This window comes from Meleagris gallopavo, chromosome 2, assembly GCF_000146605.3.
Source record: "Meleagris gallopavo isolate NT-WF06-2002-E0010 breed Aviagen turkey brand Nicholas breeding stock chromosome 2, Turkey_5.1, whole genome shotgun sequence".
Taxonomy (NCBI): domain Eukaryota; kingdom Metazoa; phylum Chordata; class Aves; order Galliformes; family Phasianidae; genus Meleagris; species Meleagris gallopavo.
Window position 1 is genome coordinate 36,560,488 of NC_015012.2, and position 24,151 is coordinate 36,584,638.

General features: G+C 37.3%; 1 protein-coding gene across 1 annotated transcript in view; it reads right to left on the bottom strand.

Moving 5' to 3' along the window:
* Window positions 1–24,151, bottom strand: part of ACTN2 (actinin alpha 2) — a 65,073-nt gene that overhangs the window by 31,902 nt on the left and 9,020 nt on the right. Inside the window, exons 2-6 of the mRNA XM_003204009.2 lie at window positions 11,018–11,132; window positions 10,314–10,433; window positions 4,225–4,311; window positions 3,139–3,226; window positions 2,010–2,088 (exon numbers count right to left, since the gene is read on the bottom strand). Of these exons, the coding sequence (XP_003204057.2) occupies window positions 2,010–2,088; window positions 3,139–3,226; window positions 4,225–4,311; window positions 10,314–10,433; window positions 11,018–11,132 (489 nt within the window). The remainder of the gene's footprint in view (window positions 1–2,009; window positions 2,089–3,138; window positions 3,227–4,224; window positions 4,312–10,313; window positions 10,434–11,017; window positions 11,133–24,151) is intronic.

Here is a 24,151-nt window from a genome sequence, read left to right on the forward strand (position 1 = left end):
TATTTCTGCTGTTACACCAGACACTACATGTAATACAACATTTACTAAATGTGTATACAAAAACTCTTACTGAAATTAAATGGGAAGAAATACACTAAATCTGAGACCTACTGACTTTATTAAGACACTCTGCTTATAGATGGGTGATGGGCACCTCCTAATGTGCCTGGTACTACGTCCATAAGTAAATGTTGCTCCATAAAGAAATAATTTTATTTAATATCAGCAGATTCTGAAGATCCCAATCACCCATACTTTTAAACAAAACTATAAGCCACAGTAACTAAAAGTCTCTGCTACAACTAGAGAAATACCTTATCTAACTTGTCATAGTCAAGAAGATCGGGCCTGTGTCTATGAATAAGGGCGTTGAAAGCAAGGCCATCTTTCCAGCTATAAATTCACACAAAGCACATTGGTGAGAAAAATAAAAGACAGCATGCAAGAGATAAGAAACCAAGAAACATGGCACCAAGACAGCTGTTAATGTAACCAAAATGAGTAGTCAGTCAAATGCAGCCAGGTCAGAAAAGCAAGATCTATTTTAGGATTTTTCTGCATGTGCTTTACGTGCCAGAGCTCAGCCTCAATTTGAAACCTGACCTGTTCTTATTTTGGAAGCCTCTAAAAGGGAAATAGTAATGCTGAAGCAGATCTCCTTATGAGCTATTCCCTTTTCTTAGCACTCATATGTAGACAAGTTTTACCAAGAAGTTTTTTGTACTGTGTTCCATTTTTCTTAGCACAAACTCGATCAGACTAACGTGTTTGTGCCATGCTTGAGTACACATAATAGAGACAGGTAGCTTAGCTATTCCCTGCATCTGTCCATCCACACGAAAGTATGTATATAGAATTAGAGAATAATCTGGCACTGACAGTTTATTGTTTGTCCTTTCATTCAGGTCTGCAGTTATCTTAACAACTGCCTAAATTAAACACTGTGTGTTTAAGTTAATTTAATTTTCACTAAAATTTGAGGATCCCAGCATAAACTTAACATACAGTAAAGCAGACAAAGTTTTCAAATTGTCTTACTTCTTTCTGTCATCTCTTCCCTCACAAAAGGCTTTCTCATAAGAGCTGATTCCACTAGTAAAATGAATCTATCATAGAGGGGCATAGAATGAAAAATATTATCTATGATTTACCAATTTCTCTCACCAATTAGAAGTGGCACTCAACAAATTAAATCCATGATTAAGTTTTATGTTTCACTGTTATTTACAAAAGAATCCAAAACATGTTCATTTTGGAGGAAGAAAAACATATGAATTTATTGAGACCTAACATGAAACGTCAATATGCCCCTGTCTTTTCATTTTTTATTCTTAAGAATACCCAGAAATGACCCAGAAATTCCAAGATGACTACTTGATTTTCATTATTCACTCTTAATCCAAAGTAGTTTGTATCTTTTAGAACAAATGCATTTTTCCATGTAACAGAACTGGTCTGTAATCCCCATATGATGCTACCTAAATAAGTTACGGTATCTCACTTCTTTGCATTTTCTGGAAGGGTAGTTAGAAGTATAATGAAATATTAAGTAAGAACTGGGGGATATTTTCTATGTAATCCTAACAATTGTATATTCTCAGGGTAGAATTTGTTCTAATCAATCTTACAATTAATTGTCTTGTCCTTGTTTACTGCTCTGCAATCTACACAGTTATTTACAGTGGACACATAGCAGAATGGCCTGTACTATGCATCAAATGTGAATTTGATGTAACATCCTTACAGCATGCCATAAAAAACAAACTGCCTGGCTGCTGAGAAATGGATTTTCTGCAATTAGTACTGAAATAATTGTAATGGAAGAGAAAGAAAGATAAAGAGACTGTCATAGCCTCCTTTCCTCCAAATAATATTTTTTGCAGTGAGCATAGAAAATTAGTTAGGATTAGTATGCACTCGTCAGCTTGTCATTTAGAAAACATAGTGAGCAAACAAGAAGTGAGCCAAATCACTGCAGGACAACATGCTCTGCCATCCAGACTGTTGACCTTATTTAGCTTGGAGTAGTCAATAAGATCAGGTCGGTGCCTGTGGATAAGTGCACATAATCCAAGGCCATCTTTCCAGCTTTACAATAGAAAAAAAAAATAGAATGGAAAAAAAGTAATGAATAGTCATAGCACTTTACAGTTTCATCCTTGCTCAAAGCTTAAAATCAAGCAGGAACCCCCCTCTTGACAAATCCTGACAAATATGTTCTGTCAACTCCCATTCCTCTGAGCTTTCATCACTGTACACTTTCTCCTACAGCGCATAATTTATTTTGTTGTCTATACACACTTAGGGATTCCATAATACTTTCTAGGCAGTATACATTATGTAAAACAGACCCTGATTTTAATTGCTTAAATTAAGCGACTTTCCAGGATAGCTCAAAGTATACATTCAAGAAAGTGCAGTCACCCATTGTACTTACAGCATGTGTGTGCAAAAATAAGAGGGGAACAAACCTTCAATTTACTTGAATTTGCTTAAGTAATTGACCTTTTCTATGTCAGTTATTTCAGATAATTTTAATGACACAGCTATGTTGTGCTCCTAAAAAGTATGGAGTAAAAAATTATCTTAGTTTATTTAAAACATTTTACAGACATGACAGATCAGGCCTGCAGTCTGACATTTCATTGTGACTTCATGTCCACTACCTTTCAAGGAAAGAATAGGAAATTAATAGAGCTGTGATTAACATCTACGTGGAAAGATTATGAGAATGAAATATCTGTGTGCTCAATACATTAGTATTTTTGCCAAGACAAGTCTATACCTAGCAATGGCTCTCTTGAAAGTAATGATTTGCTAAATCATTATGCAGTGGTACTTAAATATTCCCATATACAAGAGACATCTAATAGCATTGTATGTTTGTTCTGTGTGGAGTAGGGACTTTTTATTTTTTTAAATAAACATAACCAGGGTACATATTAATAAACATAAACAACACAGAAGGCTAACCAAAGTAAGACTCTGAATACAGATCATAAGAATTTGAAGAAAAGCCCAGGTTAACAGTGAAGAGTGAAATTCTGCTGTCAAATATGCCTACACACTGTGGGGGAAAAAAAACTGACCTAAAATATGTAAGACTGCTTCTAACCTCTTGAAATAATGAAAATTTACCTAAGATGGAAGTTCTGAATGTTCACATTTCTGTAAGGAGCAGTTTTTCTTTGACACCACAGCAGCAGCCCTTCTTTGGCAGAGGTCTCTGTAACAGACACCAGAGTTTAAGAAGATGTAAAAAGAGCTCAAGTAATTCTTTTCTTCTCATCTTAAAGGTGGACATTCATCAAAAACTGGTTAGCATAAACTAATATTTAATCCTAATAGATTGTCATGCAAATGGACTAAAGATGCTCCATTAGGACAGAGACATCAGCTCAAGTGGAACAACTCAGGCTCTTAGCCTGCATAATATTTCTGGAATATTAGGAGTTTAAGAAATTACATTAATTGGACAGCAGAACGTATACTTGGAGAAAAACACTGAATACAAATGTAATAGAACTAAACATAACAGATTCAGTTGGCGCCTACATGAAATATGCTTGTGCTCTCAATCCATTATGCAAAGGAATAAATTCTGAATAAATTATCCTCATTATTTGCACGCTGTAGGCATCTGAGTCAATGAGACTTCTAGGTCTGCAGCTAACAGTCGACAAATTATAGGCAGGACAGCTTGCTAACCTTGAATTGGCACGCCTTCTGTTGAAAACTGAGATTAGTTTCTAGAAACCTAGACTTTTTATGGGCTAGACTCATTTTAAAGAATAATGTAACAACAATGCACTTTTTAGAGACAGCTACGAAGTGAAAGTTAAGAAAAAAACCTGAAGCAGAGGAGAAAAAACATTACAGAAAGATATAATATAATCAGATATATTTGCAAAAAAGGATAGAAATGTACAGGTCTAGAAAAGCATTTTGGAAATAGGACAGTCACACAGAATACAGCACAGATTCAGGCCACTGAAACTCATGAACGTAGACTTGTTTCTATCTCTCTTATAATTGAGAGACATGCCCAGAACTTCTCCATCTTAGTAATTACTTCTTCCCTCCAGGAATGTATTTTGTCACAAGGTGGACATATCACTTTCTGTGAAAAAATAATTAATTCTTAAAACATTCATCTCACTTGTATACAATCTAATTAATATTTTAAAACAAATTTCCTGTTTAACATTGTAGCATTACACTTACCTTCCACTGAAATATCTTGAATAGCAAAGCGAAGGATGATGGTCCAGATCATACCCAGTGTCATTTTCACATTGCCGTCAACAATTTCTAAGGTGGAAAAGATAAAATCATATTTTTAAATGCATTTTTTTTCTCCTAAACATACGTATCAAATAAGTATATTTCCACCATAATTTATTGCCTACACAGAGTTCACCTGGATTCATTTTTCAACAGACTCGTGTTTCTGCTACCCTGACAGTAGGACAGAAGATTACTGAGGTTATGGTCCCTTTATCTCTTCCCTGCTGTAAGCCTGTTCTCCAGCTATTTGCAACTATCTCAGAAAGTTACCTTTCAGATTGACTTCTATAGATATTGCCTAAGGGAAAATATATATTTAAAGCTTAAATACTATCAGCCTTGCTGTTTTCACATATGAAAGAACTGGGAAAAAGAAATGCTTTTACACCAAATAGTAAGAAACTACAGAATATAAGCAATTTGAAGTAGAAAACAAGAATTTGTCAGGGAGGCAGAAATTTTTAAACGACTTAGAAATCTACAACCCAGATTACCTCTTTAATAAATAAATAAAATGATATTCACAAGTCCACCAATATTGTTTTGACCCTTTTTGAAAATTCTATCCCTTGGTACCACCATAAGCTAGATATGAAGAACAGTTCAATGGACACAGCACCTCCAGAGACTAAGATACATGGCTTCCTGCCAAGCAGTTAAGAAACATGACCATGAGACTGTAGATGTCTTACAACACTGATATCTATTCACGTTTATATATCTTTAATATAAAGTGAGATTTTTAACATCTTTTCCTCACAACAGCAGGATTGAGTGCATCCTCAGCAAGTTTGCAGATGACACTGAGCTGAATGGTGCAGTTGACACACTAAAGGGAAGCAATGCTATCCAGAGGGACCTAGAGAGGCCTAAGAGGTGGGCCCATGCCAACTTCATGAAGTTCAACAAAGCCAAGTACAAGGTCCTGCATCTGGGTTGGGGCAATCTCAAACACAGATGCAGGTTGGTTGGAGAATGGCTTGAGAGCAGCCCTGAGGAGAAGGATTTGGGAGTGCTGGTTGATGAAAGACTCAACATGAGTTAGCAATGAGTGTTTGCAGCCCAGAAGGCCAACTGTATCCTGGGCTGCATCAAGAGAAGCATGATCAGGGAGTTGAGGGAGGTGATTCTGCCTATAGCAGAGGGTTGGAATCAGATGATTTTAAAGGTCCCTTCCAACCCAAACCGTTCTATGATTCTATGACTTTTGGGTTTTCAACTTGTTTCAAGCCTGCTAGAGTCTACAGGGTGCTAGCAATATATTTTTTCCAACCCTTCTCGCAGATACAGGGGCATCCCTTCAGCCAGTCAGAATCCAGTGCTCCTTGTCTGTAATACTAATAGCAAAACCACTTCAGTTTTTCAACTACAAAAAATATACCACCAAAACAATCAATGTGTTGATAACATGAAATCAGTCTGCAAACTTGAAAGAACACAGTGGACTATAAGGAGAGTCCAGCACTAGAAGGGAAGGAGGTAGGAGGATGATAGAGAGGAGCTGCAGGCTGTCTTTCCAGTCACACCAAATGAGCAGTGGGGCATGGAAGGCACCAGCTGCTCCCTTGCCTGAAAGCCACCTCCAGCCCCGTGCAAGAAGTAGAGCAGCTGTGGCTGCCTGTGGGCCCACTGATGTTCTCCTGGGAAGGGAACAGAAAGAATTTCCTCAGTCTAACATGAAATGTCAAAAGAGGTGCCAGAAGGAACTGAACTCACTTTGCTACTTTTAAGTTGCCTGAATCCAGGGACAACTTTCACAAAACAAAACAGCTGGTGGCCCCAGGACTTGAGATACACACTAATTCGCACTAGTATGCAACAGAAGCTGTCATTTGAACCCATGGAATTAACAAATGTGATAGAAGACATCTTACCCATCACATGTTTATGCTTTGTTAGTGTGATAACTCAACTTTATAAATGAAAGGCTAGTTTTTCTGTTTTCCTCTTTGGGTTCTACACTCATTTTCCAGAATTCTAATCTGACTTTGCCTGTCTTCTAGGCACTATTACTATATCATTTGCTTTGAAAGACCTCAAGTGTCTTCAAGTCTCAAAACTTAATTAAAGCTCATAGCTACTTCTCTCCCCCCCCAACCTTGTAGTCAGCTTAATCTTTTTTGGGGGGGCCCAATTTTAAACGCCAGTTGGCCCTCTTGGGTCTATGTGCTCTCCACTCAGTATTTCATATAATAAAACTTGATCTGTAGCAGGTTTAGATATAAAACTTTCATGCTCTGGAAATTAAAAAGTATGCCAGATATTCATGTAACTCCGAGAATGCCAAAACTGATGGGTGTAGACAAGCCCACATACCATATTGGTTAAGATGTTCATAACAATGCACACTGTTCAAGAAATCTGCATTCTGCCTCCTTACTGGAATTACTTTCCACCCTTATACTATGAGTGTCCAGCCAATAATGCTGAAAAAACTAACGAAATAAAAAAAGAGGTGGAATGTGTTTTAAATCCAGATCAGGTTACTGATCCAATCCCCAGGACAGCTACAAAAACAGTTGTCAGCCCAAGTGCTAGGGTAGGGCAGAGAAGTGTGGGAGCAAGAATGCGAGACAAAGGGGAGTAGGGATGTTTAAACAGGTACTGGTGCCAGAGGTCCTACATCATGAAACCATATCCAGTCAGATGCAAGACTAGATTGCTGCATCAGCACAGCACTGTGCTTTAGAGAACTTTAGCAGAAAGGATGCAGTAAACTTAATAGGGCATTAAGCGTGTCTCGGCCAAAGCTAGCTTTGTGTTCAGTCTGTTTAGAGTAGGAGGGGAAGGCACACGAATCTATCTGCTCTTCCCACACAGATGTAACTAATGTGCATTAGTAGCCATACTTGAGATAGTGCAATGTCTTACAATGACAGGTTTCTCTTTACTTGTAAGCTATAACAGTAACACTGTATTTTTCTCCTGTCCTTCCATGCAAGGTTTTAAATAGTTTTAAAATATTAATGAATGAAGCTTTACTTCTAATCCTCTCTTGCTACGGATTGAGAATTCCAGAAATAGGCAATAAGAGCCTGCAGCACAGTCAAGAACATCCCCTTAATTTTCTCCCTTATTGTAGCATGTTGTTACATGCAGCAAGAAATATTAAAGAATGGATGGACATCACCTTACAGAGCATCTCTAATGGGTTACTGCTCCTTGTCACTCCTCCCTTCCAGAGGGAATTACCTGTTTCGACAGTCTAAACTCACAACAGAAGTTTCCAAGGGGAGTAGCAGGATTAGCTTAAGCTTTTTTAATGGCTGATCTGAGAAAACACAGATGCTTTGTTTTCAGATGATGCAGGAAGTGCTCACGTGCAACTCTCTACTTTGAGCACCCACCAGAAGCAATAATTAAGCAAAATGATGGATATAGGAGAGCAGAGGGTGTGCCTGCTTCACTCAGCAACAGATATGAGTTGATGCATCTAAGTTTATATGTTACAACCTTGCCTGAAGAATTCAGGAGTGAAAACACTACCTTCCTAGGCAAACTGTGATCAGAGAAGCACCACAAGGTCACCTTCTGTTACCTTCTTGTTTTATGTCAGAAAGGGCTGGAGTCCCAGCACAACAGGACAGAAACTACCACTCTTTTGCTCTATATTCTGTATTCTCAGTATTTCCACACCGACTATCAGACAAGCTCCTGTATGTCTGATTTTCATTTCTATACATAAACTATCTCTTCAGCACCCTCTGCTTAATGCCATGCCATTCCTAAAACACCCCTAACCACAGAGAATTAGGGGAAAAACAAATTTTTCCATTCCACTTCATTTAACTGAGCTGCCCCTGGCTACCTGTACAATTGACGGAGAGGGACAAGGACTTCTGAAATTCATTAGAGCTCTTCTGAGATCTGAAGTGACTTTAGGAATTGCCTTTCTTTTCCCACTGTACTAGTTTTTACTGGGATACAGTTAATTTTCTTTATAGTATCTTGAATGGTACTTTTTGTTTTAGATTTGTAATGAAAATTGTATTGATAACATAAACCACGGAATGGTTTGAGTTGAAAGAGACCTTAAAGATTCCCACAGAGTCAATGTCTTTTCTGTTTCTCACACTCCTCTGCCAGCAAGGAGGCTGGACGTGCACAAAAAGTTGGCAGAGAACACAAGGGACACAGCCAGGACAGCTGATCCCAACATGCCATATGGTGCCATGTTCAAACAATAAAAGTTACAGGGAAAGGAGAAGTAAGCAGGGACATTCAGAGTTATGGCATTTGCCTTCCCAAATAACTATTATGCTCTGCTTTCCTGGAAATAGCTAAACATTTGCTTACCAATGGAAAGTAGTGAACAAATTTCTTTTTTTGTCCTGCATGCATATGCAGCTTTTACTTTACCTGTTAATCAGTCGCCATCACAACCCACTGAGTTTTCTCACATTTGTCTTTTTGATTCTCTTCCCCATCTCATTGGTTGGAGCAAGAGAGTGGGTGCGTGAAGCTTGGCTGACCACTATGAATTTAAACTACAACACCCACTGATGATATAGTCCCAAAAATGTTCCTGTTATGTGTCTAAAAATAGATGGCATTGTTTTGGACTCAGATGGCCCACACACTTCAGACACCAACGAATTAAGGGTGAGTCCAGACAGTCCAAATGCTCTGCCCTGAGAAACTCCATTTCTTTCACAGTTTGGAGCACTGGATCCAAAGCCATAACATTTTTAGTGAGGGCTAGGTAAATCTGTTGTAGAATCATCAAATGCTAGTAGATTCTTTCATTGCTTCTACAGATGCATGGACCAGATAATTCTACTGCGTCATAAAGAGCATAGCCAGCAGCCCGACAGGTGATCTTCCCTATCTTCATGAGGCCACATTTAGATTACTGTGTCCAATTTTGGGTTCCCCAGTTCAAAAAAGACAGGGATCTCCCAGAAGGAGACCAACAGAGGGCCACAAAGGTGATTAATGGCCTGGAGCACCTCCCATATGAGGAAAGGGGGAAAAAAAAAAAAAGAACGAGAGGGGACCTGATTAATGTTTATAAATATCTAAAGGGAGGTGGGAGGCAAACGGATGAGGCCAGACTCTTCTTGGTGGCACACAGTGATAGAACAAGGAGTAATAGCTTAAAACTTGAATAGAGGAAGTTCTGTACTAACATGAGAAAGAATTTCCTTAAGGTAACGGTGATGGAGCACTGGCACAGAGTGGTGATGGGTTCTCCTATGGAGACACTGAAGACCCACCTGGACACCTATCAGAGTGACCTACTGTAGAGCACTTCCTTTAGCAGAGAGTTGGACTCAATCTCTTGAGGTCCCTTCCAATCCCTGCAATTCTGTGCTTCTGTGACCTTTGTATTTTTTTATAACATCATTTCAATCTCATGGAAAGCCTAGGTTTACTTGCAGTCAGAGCCTGCCTTCCTTTGCTCAGTTTACATTAATCAGAATTTAGCTAGCTATGTGTTTTTATTTTAATACTTGCACAGCAGAACATCAATGAAGTAACAACTTTATTAATAAATTCCACCCCACTTTCTTCATATGTTCAGTCTCTCAGGCTGCTAGAATTTCTTTTGATCACTCCCTTAACTCTACATTTGAATCTTAGAAGCACACCTCCCATGCACATAATGAAATGGAAATAAGTCCCAGCTCCTAATGGTAAAAAAAAAGATCTTAGATTCAATAAAGCATAGCCCAGAATCCAACCTTTTCTTTCTAACAGTTATTTATTTTTAATAACATATAGGAAAAAAGTAAAGCTCCAAATGAACAAACTGTCATTTAAACACCCACTAAAACAGTTACAGACAAGTCAATTTAACCTCAGAGAGAAACAAATCTTAGAGCACAGTCATGCCCCTACTCTCTTCAGGTGTCCACACATTTCCATCTCTTGTTCTTTCAGAGATATAAGCCAGTCATCAGTGTTAAGGGCTGTTTGAGTCACACAGATAGCTAGCACAGTTTGAACCAAGGTCTCTATCGAGACTTCTGCAATGCGAGTGCTTAAAACCTAAGTTAGGCCCACCATCAAGCTCTATTACATACCTTCTGCACCAATTGACACAAGTTTCACTCCTTTGCTGGCGATGTAATCCAGAGCTTTGTTGACATTAGCAATCTTATGGAAGCGCATTTTCCCTCTGTCTGGTTTTGGTAATCTTTCCCCTACAGGATAACAAAATGAATGCACTTATTGTTATATACACTTGGCTACAGACACACAAGTGAGTGGAACTCAAGAATGAGCATGCTTTGAACACTGAAAACATCTGGAAAGTATGCAAGTGATTACTGTGTCTAGACCTCTATTTCACTATTACCATCTACTTTAGAATACTTCATCAATCAGAGGGAAGGATATTCTAGACATCACCATTACTTGCCTAACTGTAAAGAAAACCTGGACTCTATCCAGAGTAGCCGTAGACTCCTCTCAAATGTGACCAAGATTGATAGCTTTTAACATCCTTATTCAGGGCAGTAATTAGCCAATTTCAGAATATAAATTGACATGTTTGGTTGAATTTACATTCTTAGATGACCAATTATTTTAGAAAATGACTCTCCATTTCACGAAGAATGATCATTTTAATACCTTCTCCACCAAAATCTCATAAAAAGCCTTGTTTCACCCTCATTGTGTGTCTGGAACGTGAGCCATTCCCTTCCCATTCAGAAGCATTTTCAGTGTACCTTGATAACTACATCTCAGAACAACGGAGAAGCAAACATAGCAAACTTTAACCAACCTGAAATAACTTCTAAGAGCAGCATCAGTTTGAGGCCATTTCTGAAGTCCTCCTCAATGTTCTCAATCTGTGTGCCTGCTTTCCTGAGGTGGGAATTGCACCAAGCTGTAAACGTCTGTAAAAAAGTAAATAAAAATAAATAGTTAAAATCTTATCAACATCACATTTTCCAAAACAACTGCTAAGCCATTTGAGTAAACAATGCAACAGAAACTTCCATAACAGCCAAAGAAATCTGGATGTACAACACCCAATCATTTTATACATCACTGAGTTCAAAATTCTTATCTCAAATTTTCATAGAATCACCAAGGTTGGAAAAGACCTTCAAGATCATCTAGCTCAACCATACACCTACCACCAATATTTCCCTACTAAATTACGTTCCTTAGTACAACACCTCAAGGGACAGTGACTCAACCACCTCCCTGGTCAGTCCATTCCAGCACCTGACCACTCTTTCAGAAAATACATTTTTCCTAACATCCAATCTGAATCTCCCCTGGCACAACTTGAGGCCATTCCGTCTAGTCCTATTGCTACCTATATGGGAGAAAAGGACAACTCCCATCTCATTACAACTTCCATTTTCAGGGAGTTGTAGAGAGTGATAAAGGTCTCCCCTCTCACCATACCAAACAATCCCAGCTCCCTCAGCCACACTTGGTAAGACTTGTGCTCTAGTTCCTACATCAGTTTTCTTGCCCTTCTCTGGACACGCTCCAGGGCTTCAGTGTCTTTCTTGTAGTGAGGTGCCCCAAACTGAACACAGTACTCAAGGTACAGTGTCACCAGAGCTACAGGGGGATGATCACTTGCCTGCTCTTGCTGGCTGCACTGTTTCTGACACAAGCCAGGATGCCGTGTGATCTCACCCAAGATGATCTGTTCTATAACCTTCCCTGGCACTCTTAAAAGTGCAAACGTTCTATCTATAACATTTTCATTACTGTTTTCTTTGATTCAGTGTACACAAGAGGATTCTTGCAGCTTGCTGGATGCTTGTCTCAGAGCACCCACAGTGATAAAGAACAGCTTGCAGGACATGTGCATTGTTCTGGTACCTGCAGTTTCATCTCTGCTTTTTTTATTCTTCAGGTTCCTAATCTTTATTCCATTTAAAGGATCAGTTGGGCATCTACCAAGTGACCAAAATGCAAAATTTTCCCCCGGTGTGATGGGAACTGTGGTCATTTTGTGAGGCACTGACATTTTACAGACAAAATGCAGGATGTAATGAATATACTAGGGATATAGCCAGTCAAAAAAGAGGATAGACTGCAGAGTGCCAATTTCAAATAATCCCAGTAAGCCTTTTGAGATCACCATGACAGAAAGAATAAGCACAACTTCACACCCAACAGCAGAAAAGAAAATTTGCTCATCATATTTAGTGCAGAAAAACAAGAGCATTAAATCACAGAAGCTCACTGAATCTTGGTAGAAAAATTAAAAATTTACACTGGATGTTCCAGCACTCAGTGGAATCTCTACGTAAGAAGACAATCACTAGAGAGCATTTCTTCTCTCCTGATCTGCACACTTCCACACTTTTTCTCAATATTGATCATTTTATGAAGACACCCAGCATTGATATGATATAAACAGAGATGTTACCACTGCTCAGTCAAGCTGCTTTCAATAAATAATTTTATATCACTCCCCTTTTTTTTTTTTTGGCTGCCATTTTACATCTGTACACTATTTACAATTGTTTTCAGCAATACTGGGGTTTATCATCAGACTTGTAGCATTCTGAATGATGAACTTGGAGTTACCTACTATGCCCCCATTCACGAGACAAATCAACTTCTGCTGAAGCATTCTACACAAATTCTTTATTTAGACTATCTGTATTTGTATAGTCTAGATTTATCTTCTATATCTAAAATAAAAGATTTAGATCTTTTATCTACACTACAGTTTTTCATCATTTGACCAGTGTACTCCTATCTATGAAATGCTGCTATCCCTTCGTGTCTCATAGAAAGTGTAAATGCAGAACATTACAGCAGGCTCTTCTGTGTATGGCTTCAGAGCCTGGTGCCTTCCATGTCAGCTTACTTTCTTTATTTAAAGATAGTTATAGGAATATTACTTAAGTAATAACATTTGTTTCAGTGATGCAATCAGTTGACCTAAGTATTAAAGCTACCGCTAAATTTTACTTGCAAATTTTAACACTTTCCACAATTCACGTTTCATTTAACACCTCATCCTTCCCTTCTCATCGTGATACCACTTGCTCCAAACCTGAATTCTCACCACTTTGATTTTAACAGTTCTATTAATAGTTATTAAGAAGCAATTCAAAGCACGTTTAAGTTCTGAAGATCAAGATACAGCCAGCACACAGGATCCTGCAACTTTGTAATCCACTGGGATTTAAAAGCTATTAAATGACTTACACAAAGCAAATTCCTTTTTCTGCTGGACACATCTCGGAGTATCAGATTGCTCAGAGAAATAAGGCAGGACTGAAGGCACAAAGTTGAATACCAGAAGCCGTAAGTAATTAGAAAAGCTAGATATTTCTTTTTAGAATTTATTTACCATGGCTGACTCTACAAAAGACAAACAAACAAACCCCCCCTTTCTAAATCTATTACTACCAGAGAAACTTAGCAGACATCGTTGGATAAGAGACTACAGAGGAGGGAATGTAAGCCAGGAAGCCAAGAAATTTGCAGACCCTCAAATTTCCTCTTAATGCACTAAAACTCCATTGCCATCACAGGAACATTTTGGAAAAGCTAACTAAAAAAGAGAGCATAGTTTATATTCTATGCCAACTATATTCTCACTGTGAAGACTGCCAGTATTTGGACCTGTGACTGCAAAGAAAAAACCAGAGGAAAAAAAAAATATCTGTCTTGAGTTTACTCAGGCCACTTAATTTTACAAGCACTTTACAAGAAGAATTGCAATCAAAGGACAGAAAAAGAAGATAACCCCAATTAACTATCAGTCAATTGCAGCTAATGCCAAGAAATAACAGTGTGCCTGCTCCATAGTACAAACACTGCTATACGGCACAATGAAGGATGTGCTTTAACAGAAGAAGTGATACCTCTGAGAGCTCAACTGTCCTACACACCTGAGAAAGTCCACACATGCATTTTCATGTGAGTGTAATGATAACTTACTTTTGATAATGCTTCAAATCAGGAAAAGCAGAAAGACACTATACTAAGAAGCTTCGTATCTGTCTGTGATAATAGGGATAAAGACAATTGAGACAGCACCAGTTACCACCCTCTTTAATACAGTTATCCTGTATCATGAGATCATCAGACAATTTGCTGCACGTGCTGGAGATATACAGTAAATTTCTAGTTGGATACTAAATCCAACTAAAATCAATCTAAAATATACATCACCAAAATAACCACATAACTTTCATGGGGATATGCACAGAAGATAATTTCCACAACTTCAGAAAGATTTATTTGATCTACTCTTTTGCACTCAAAAGTGGATCTGGCCCAAAAAAGTGTTGGAGACCCATGTCTTTTTTAGTATATGAAGCTCATAACAAAGGTTAACACAACTTTTCACACTTCCAAACTCAAACGAATTTGACTGCTATAATAAGTTTTAAAAAATCACATTGACTTAAAAATGCATATTCCTGCTTATCTGCTCTTCTACCAGAAAGACAACTGGCCTAAGCAAGACAACTGTTTTTTATGTCTAGCCTTTCTGCAATCTTTACATAAGAAAACATAAGAAAAAAAATCCAATTTTAATGTAGGAAATTTATGAAAAAGATTGCATTAATAGGAAGCTTAATAATTTCTGTATCTCTTAAGAAAAGAAGAGTATAACTCATTTTAAGCAGATCTTAAAGTCTAATACCCAGAGAGTGAAACCACACCTGTAGACAATTTGTTTCAGTTGTAAGCATTCAACATGTTTGTGTGCATGTATAAATATATTTATATATACACACATGCTGTCTCTAATTATCTCAGTCTAATAGAGTTGTTTCTTAAGACAGTGCTTTACAGCCCTCCTCCTAAAGCAATTTTCCTCTCTGCTTGTGCTAGGTGGGGGGTTTCATTACTTCCAGCCTAAATGGGATGCAGTGATTCATTCTGTAGTTATATGGAACATTACTGTGCTCAGAGCACACAGTAAGAGCATTAGGGAGAGCTCTGCCAGAACATTCCCACATGCAAGACTGAGGTTTCCCCTTGAAGAGCTGCCCATCTGTCTGTTATGCATGTTTTAAAATATAAGTCATGATCCTGCAACATGACCTCCTAGCTCGTGTCCACACAGCATTCTAATGACTTCAGAATCAGGGTTTCTTCCTGGGCTTGAGATACAGTCTGTGTTGGCCCTCATTCTCTTAAATATTTAATTCTGCTCCCTTCCACAAAAAGGAGCACAAAGGTGCAAAACAGCAGAAGATCGTTCAGCCTTAATAAACTAGTTTGATGTAAACCAATGACTACATATGACATTGATTATATTTCTGCAGTTCTACCTTTTGCTCATTTAGTGCAGAACTATATTTTCCTGAACTGAGAACAACTAAAACGTTACATCCTACTGGTTTGAATCATTAACTGTCCCCTTGTTTCCCACTGCAATAGATGGTACATGTTTGAAATATGTTTCATGTTACTAACACGGGACATCTTATTAAGACGGCTAGAGTAACTCTAAGAGGAGAGGTAAGAGTAACTCTAAGAGGAGAGGTAGCTCACCATGTACAATTCAATTGCACTAAAATAGACTCAAGCACAGTAACAACTCAAATGAAGCACAGTGGAAGTATGGTGAAGAATGCCAGAAATCTAAGGTGAAGGAAATGTTTAGCATGTTCCAAAAAGCCATTAAGAAGAAATCCTCAAACCACAGGCAGTATCTCAAAGCCAGATTCCTATGAACAACAGAAAGCATCTCGTTAAACCATCTCACAAGGAAAGTTAGTAGAAGCTTTACCACAAGATCCCCAAATCTCAAGTTGAGCAAAGCCCTCCCTGCCCCAGCACATCCCTCTGTATAGCTCAACAGTGTCAGAGATGATATGTTGATGTACTTTCCACTACCAGCAGATCAGCTCCTAAAGGGATATTGTGCCAGTTCCTTAAGTTTATTTTCCATTGGTGACATCATCTAAAGGATGCATTCATCACACAGAATACAGTACAAGTCATGCTAGCATTCTCCTGTGTTCTGTTTGCATGGAACAGCTTGGGGAAACCTCAATCCTTAAAAAGCAGGTGGTCTAATCCTATGCAAGCCTAGGGTTTCCTGTAAAATGCGTGACCATCTCTTAGCAGTGAATGATTGCACGTCTGTATTACAGTGCTCACTATTAAAAACAAACAAACAAACCCAAACAGAGCACGTAAATAACCCTTCAAGAATAATCCGGCAAGCCTGAACCCCGTGAAATGTTAAGATTATTGAGTCTGTAATTACAAAGTGATCATTTTCTCCATTGTCTCCTCTGAAAGAAAAGTTACATCATCTTGTTGGTATAAAACAGAAAATTCGCGAGATAGCAAGATGTGATAGAAACTCAGCATGAGTTTCTGCATGCACTGTCCTCAAGAAAGATGAAAGGAATGAAGATGAGGTTTCATAAGGCCTTTAAAAGGGAGTAAAATAGTTATGATATTGCTTTACTAGGAACAGGCAGACAATATCTTCATCAAATTACCTAACATGTCTGGAAAAGACAGAGGTATTGAGGCATGAAAGCCTTAATGTGTCAAATAGAATAATCAGTTCTGAGCATGAAAATTTAGTTAAGTCTTCATAGAATTCAGGACCTCAATAAATCACTGGTATAATGCTACTGCTGCTCTGTTTCCTGCAGGAAGCTCCTTCCTTTTTCATTAATGTTGATTATATCATTTATGAAAGTTTTACAGCAGCAGGTGCCTAAATGATCCAAGAATGTGACTTCTCAAAATATGAGCAATACCATAGGATTGTCTACTCATGTTTTTTTTAATCAGCTGTAGATAATTCTGCTTATATCAAATCTCCAATCAGAAACGTTGACATTAAGAGTAGGAGTACATGTAATGTTCAAAATCCCATTTGAAACGAAAACGTGTTCAGGATCAACCTGTAGGGCAATTATGGTCCAAATCTATTTTCCATGTTGGAAGTTTCAGTCCACTCAAATAAGAAAACCTCACCCAAGAAAGTGATATAGAAATATAAAGGACAAGAATCCAATAAAAATCTTTGATCAGTAGTTCAAAATAAGACTAAGACTTGTCTCAACCATTTAAGAAGTCACAACAGAGAAGAGAATATATCATTTCTCTGCATTCAAGCTAGCGAGGAATCATGAGCTTAAACAAGCATGAGAAAGATTTATATCAATTTTTAACTCTATAAGCAGAGTAGTGAAAGAGATCAGTTGGATAAATGTAGCAGCTTTCTTCTTGGAAGTTTTCAAGAGCAAGCTGGTTAAGTATGTCAAGAACAGTATACTTGTTCCTGTCTGAAGGCAGAGGAATAGACTAAATGCCTGCCTGGATTCACCCAGTCATATTTCCTACAACGTTCATGGAAGATTCCCATCCTAATTGACATCTACAATGCAGCCTTAAAAAGGGAGAATAGTCAAAACTAGTTTTCCTTCCAGGTTCTGTGATAGAGAGGCCCTAAGACTGCAAAATAAGAAATCATTCAGCAGATGACAATTACCATTTAGTAATTCAAGTACTTGGCATGTAACAGATAGCTGTAAACCTATGCTATCAGGTTGTTTTTTTCTGCAGTGATCCTCCCTTCCCTCTTCTATTTTATGACCCCATAATTTCCCTTATGAAAAAAAATACAGTACTGGGGGAGATCCGGCAGAGAAATTGAAGAAAAGGAAGTGGAAGGGTGAAGATAGAATCATAAAGAAATAAAGCTGAGGAAATGCAACAGAATAAAGAAGAATCAAAGTCAGTAGACTGGAGAGTGGTGTCAGAAAGTTAAACACAAAGCAAATTAAAATGAAAGCAGATGTAATGACATATTCCTTGTGTACATACAGTGCCTTTGTGATTGTGGAGAAGAAATTGCGATACTTATATCACCTTCCTAACTTTATCACACCCTACATGAATTAACATATATATAAACACACATAGGTATAAAAGCTGAGCATTTTATGATCCATGATTTCTTATATGGGACCATAAACCACTTAACAACAATAGGAGTAGATGTTAGACGTAGTTGAGTGCTTTTAAGTGTCTCATGTCTCAAGGATAATGAGAATCATAAACTCCTCATATCCCACAACACTACTGCATAGCTTTTAAGGTGCTCAAATGCTATCCTGAAAAAAAATCCCAATAAAGAAAAAGTAGTAAGAAAGATTAAAAAAATTGATAGAACTATGTCATGTAAATAAAAGACTGCCACATCTTCAGTATCTGTTCTCAGTCAAAGTTAATTTTACTTTCAAAAAAAATCAGTCAGATGTTTAGCACAAACCCGTTACCTATTACTCTAAATCTAGTTGCATGCCAGTTATCTTTCCTTCCTTGAACAGTTCCTGAATTATAAAATGTGACAGCCATTTGGGTATGGAAAAAAAAAATAAAAAAATCACTCAGGGAACTGTTAAGAATAGCAGCAATGACTGTGAATAACCCCACAGATGCAATTTGAGAGCACATTTTTACAAATAGAAATTGTTTGAGCTTTCACCTCCAGAATGAAAAGTCACTGCCCCAACCTCTCACTAATAAGACCAGTTTTGGGCATCTCCAATGAAGCTGCCATTTCTGGTCATTTAAATGATGGGGACACCTGTGCCCTTGAGAGCTAAACTGGGACTACAACTCATCTCATAGACACTACGCATGTGTTAGCAACCTTGTCAGTTATTCACCTGGCCTGGTTTCAAAAGAGGGACCTAAAAGAGAAAGGTTCCCCCCAGTCATACAACCTAACCCTATAAATTATAAGTGCAACTTCAGTACAAAGCTATTTTCTAACATGACTTGGGATACAGGAGCTACCAGAATATTGTAACCAGTCAGGTTTGCAAGACTGGAAAGCTTTTAATTAATGTTTTCACCACCTTTCTAAGTAGTGCCAAGGGGCAGAGTTTTGCAAGGCAGCTTTTTCTTGGAAGCGAACATCTATTTTTGCAGTATAGTTTCTTTATTCAAATATGCAGAAATTCTTGAAAAAAGCTGGTCACAAGCAGCATCCAAGAGCACTCTCTTTGATAAGTTTTCATCCAAGAGCCACAAGTTGCAGTCCTATAGTAGCTATAGCTAATTTATTCTAGCTAGAATGAGTAATAAGGAGCAAATCCTTTCTGTTTGCAATGATCTTACCTCTACATCTTCCCTCCTACTTCAGTAAAAATATGTATCACACAATTTACAGTTATACACTACTTTTCTGATAACTATTTTCTGTGCCTTATATGTAAAGAAAGAAATATGTTAATATATATTCATTTCTCCTGGTGACTCTTTTTATAACAGAATTTATATCTCCAATTTTTTTTTAATTATCTACCATAATTCAATGCATTAAAATGTTGAAGGTACAAGATTAGCACTATAGAATGATAAATAAACTGTATCCTCTGTTAGTTCTGAAATTACTAACAGATTTGAGTTACACTGCCTTCTTATTAAATTGTTTTCTGTAATGAGGGTAAGACAGTCAGTAAAGACACTGAAGGATTCAGAGAATCCTTACATATCCACAGCTTTTTTGGACAACTTCTTTTAAAGAAGTCAAACCTCTTTACGCCTCCATCCAAAATCCTTACCCCACTGTAGAGGTGAAATGTACAGGCATTCCTGTGGATTGAGAGTTCCAAATGCATTATTAGGAGGGCTCAATTTCACCTCTAAAATTGAGTGACTGTGCAATGTCTTACAGCTTCATCTACATTTTGCAAATTTAAAATACTGGCTAGCAAAAGAACTTTTACTTTTCAAGTCTAAAAAAAAACAAAAAACAATGCTGAAAAAGAAATGTATCTGTGAATCAAGCATATTCTGACCTTCTGTTGTTAAACAGAAGTAACGCTTACAAAAGAAGAAAATAAAGGACTAATGGAACAGTACAATTTGAAAGTTTTTAATACCCTACTTTTGGTCAATCGTTTTTATTTTCAGATGTAGACGCTGTATTTACAACACAAAAAGCTGAATGCAGCAAATGAGTATTCTACCAGAAAAGCTGTAGTGGACTCTCTTATCATCCATGCAATAAAGACTGCAACTTTGAATCAATACATGCTCACAAAGCATCACTCTTTCATGCACTCACTTTCCTGTTCTCTTCAAGTTTCCATTTACAGACCTCAGAAGAACAAAACAATCAAGGTAACTCTGATACACTTGAAAACATTCACAGTTAATAGAATAGTTAGCTATTTGCACTCTGGTGCTTTCTGTATCACTTTTGAACAAAGCAATATTTGGTAGGTAAATACTAGTTAGAAACAACAGCTACACTAGGTGAACACTTTTTGGATCTAAATCTTAAGAAGTTAAGAAGCAGAAGGACAGAAAAAAAATCTATTTAGCACATCAAAGGACCAAAATATCAAAACAAAAGTTTACAGAGTCAAAAGAAATTCATTTACTTCTAAGTGGTTCAGAAATAGTTAATTCTGGAGCACCATGTTCTATGCTCTGCATTAAAAGAATATCAACAATAAATCTTGAGCAAAGGAATTCACAGTAAAAATGCCAATAGATCTGAAGAGAACTTTTTCAGCAATGTAAGAACTTCTAGGACAGCCAATTTTCTGTTTGCTTGTTCGTTTTTTCTCTCCCTCTATTCTCCTTTTCCAGCTTTATGAACGGTCAATTCCTTGCTAATTAGAAAACAAAAATATAATCTCTTATTATTGCCACTCCCTGGTGAGATTTAAGAATGGAACATAGGTTATCCAAAAAATATCACGACTACTGTGGTGGATCTACGAGTGACAAATCTGCAGGTCTGCTTTCAAGGTGAGGTGTATGTCCTTTATCTTGCTTGAGGCTTTCTCTTAAGCATATTAAGCAACGAACATGTATTACCACTGCAATATCAGTGCCAAATTAGCCTTCTTATGGCCTGTACTTCCCATTCTCCATTCAAGACTCCATTCCTTCTCTCACCAACTGTGCCCCTGAGTCCTCATCCTGGTTTCCTAAGAGTTCCTGAACTATCACAGGTAGTGATGGTTAACATTTTTGTTTCAGCAAATACATATTTAAATGACTAAATCAATTTAGGATGAGATGAACAAAACATTCACGCATCCATGTAGTGTGGAAGGAACTGAAGATATGCCCTCTGGAAATAGAAGGATTAATTAAAGTAGGCTAATCTAGGATTTAGTTGACTGGATTTTCAAATGTCTTTCCCTTGCTTTCTCTGTTGATTTACTTCACCATGCTATCTTTACCACGAATTATATACCACAGTGCCAGGTAAGTAAATCCATTATAATCTGGTCAATATCACCAATCCAAGTGGGATATAAGTATGTTCATTTTTAAAAACACTTCCATAAGTATAAAAATACATCTGTCATATTTTTCTTCAAACCTTTTAGGTTTTGAAAACTTTTGAATTGCACATACGCCAGCACATACATCTTTGTATTGCTCTGACATCACCATATGATGGAGAAAAGAAGTCACAGTCAGATCCTGAGATATTTACACAGTAAATAACGTCTTTGCATTGTTATGTAGTAGATTTGAATGCCAACAAATCTAGTTTCGCTTGTAATCTATACAAAAATTTCAGTACATAATGACTAGGAAATAACACTCTTCAATTTTGATTTGTGTTTAAGAACACATTTTTTAAAAGACTGATTGCTGTTAAAGGTACTAAAGTACACTGGGTTTATGTTTTAAACTGTCATGTTTTTATGAGTTATAAAGTAACGTTCTAAAACATTCTAACGTTCTAACGTTCTAAAACATTCAAAATATTCTGTAAATCAGAAGACTTCCTGAAAAATTTCAGAGCTCCTAAATTATTTTTACTGATATTTTCATACAAACAGATTAAATTCCAAAACACTACTCAGGTTCTTTAGATAGCTTGATTCTAAATGGATACAAAATTTAACTAACACGTTCTCAATGGCTTAGCTAAGAATAGGTGGGTAAATAACAAACAATTGCGGTTGTAAATTGCTGAAAGCATAAACTGGTTTAGACAGACAATTTTGAGATAAGCGAAATGCTTTGTCAATTAAGAACACGGTCCTTTGTTTATAGTATGTCTGTCCTTAACAGGAGTCATGTTCATACCTGTGCTTGGGTATGGAATTGAAGACCACAGGAAAAAGAAAAGCAAGCAATCCTCAGCCTCTATTACGGTGTTTTGTTTGCCTTCTAATATTAATGCCAAGTGGATGATACGTGCATTATATATAATGCATACATGTACAGCTAGAATTGCTTGTGATGTTGCATCACAAACTGCATTATTGCTTTAGCATTAAATAGTGGTAACTATGTGAATGGAATTACTGCAAATTATTTTTTTTTCCAATAATTTCAACATCACTCTCCACAAGGCAGAGAGTTGGAACTAAATAATCCTTAAGTCTCTTCTAACCCAAGCCATTCTATTATTAGATATGGTCTGCAGACTAAAATCACTGTACCAGAAAAAAAAAAAAAAGGGATTGTAAATTTACAAAAAAAGAGTAGAGTCAAGGGTGGACAGCTGCTCCATTGAAGAAAATGTGTGGTAGAACTACATCCTGTAATACAGTTGGAGGTCAATTTTGATGATACATTTTCCATTGGCTAAAGAAACCTGTCTAGGTAAAAGAATCCCAGAACTATATAACTATTTATTTAATTTTTCATTTGCATTTAATGCAGCTGGGTACTCATTTTCTTCTAGCCTCATAGGCCAGAATGTGATATCTTAAGTCTCACAGCAGTGAAAAGTTACACCGCTGTCAAGATTAAACATAAAACTGAGTTTAAAAAAAGAAATCACTTAATGCTAGATGGTTAGGCCTTTCTGTGAGTACCAAAATAGCAGACTGATTTTCAGAGGTTCCTCCTGATGTCATTGGAAATGCCTGGGTGTTCAACACCTATAAAAATACGAGCGTTTCCTTAGACGCTTAAGGAATAAACACAGACGCTAATTTTAGTCTAGGGTAGCCACTTCCCGCAGGCTCCTGCTATGGTAGTAGAGAGGAATAAGCTTTAATAGGAGGCAGCTCAGAGTAGAACCCATGTACTCTACATTAGGTTCAGTTAGTTGTTATCGAAGTAAGGAGCGGCCAGACTGATTTGGCACTGAATTGCACGTTGAAGAGATTCCGACAGTTAAGAGCAGTTGGGAAGAAGCTTTTGACATGAACAGAACATATACATCAAGTAAAAGAAACATTTAGCACTTTTCATCCGTAAAACCAGCACACAGCACCACCACTATTTTGGAGCATGAATGGACATTTAAGGTCCAAATACAAAAACAAACATTGTAAGCCACTATTAACTAGCAGTTCCTGCTGCCACCCTCTGAAGAACCAAATGCATTTCTACAAGTTACTACTTCAATTAAGTACTTCCAGTGAAATGGAACACTATTTCAAATTCCTCTGCCTTTATCTCTGCAGATGCTCTGCTCCAGTATTTACAATAATGGAGGAAAACCATTATTGCATTAACAACTATCCTGTAACCCTCTCACATCAGTAGTTTGAGGATTACTGGAATCACGTTATCCCAATTTGTACTAAAGAAGTACTTGTATTACCAGGACAAAGAGCTACAACAGAATACGTACAAAAACAGTAACAGAGAGTGGTCATTACACTGTATTTGCTCGTTAAATGATGTGGAAAGAGGTAACTTCTATCTGTAAATAGATGTCTCACTGTATTAGGTGGAAAAAAGAGCATTGTATAGCACCTGTACAGATTTACAAGCAGCTTTATGCTTCAGCCTTTCAACACAAGGCATACCCAACAAATCCAGTAATATTATAAGAACAAATGTCACGTGTTTTTAACAAAGCTTTTCAATGAAATCATGTTTTTTCAAACACTTGAAGATTTGAAAATCACCCTGAGCTACTTGCAATGAAATTTCATTTAGGAGGAAATGAAGTACTAGATGTGAATATTTTTCTTCTAGTACTAGCTGAGATAAA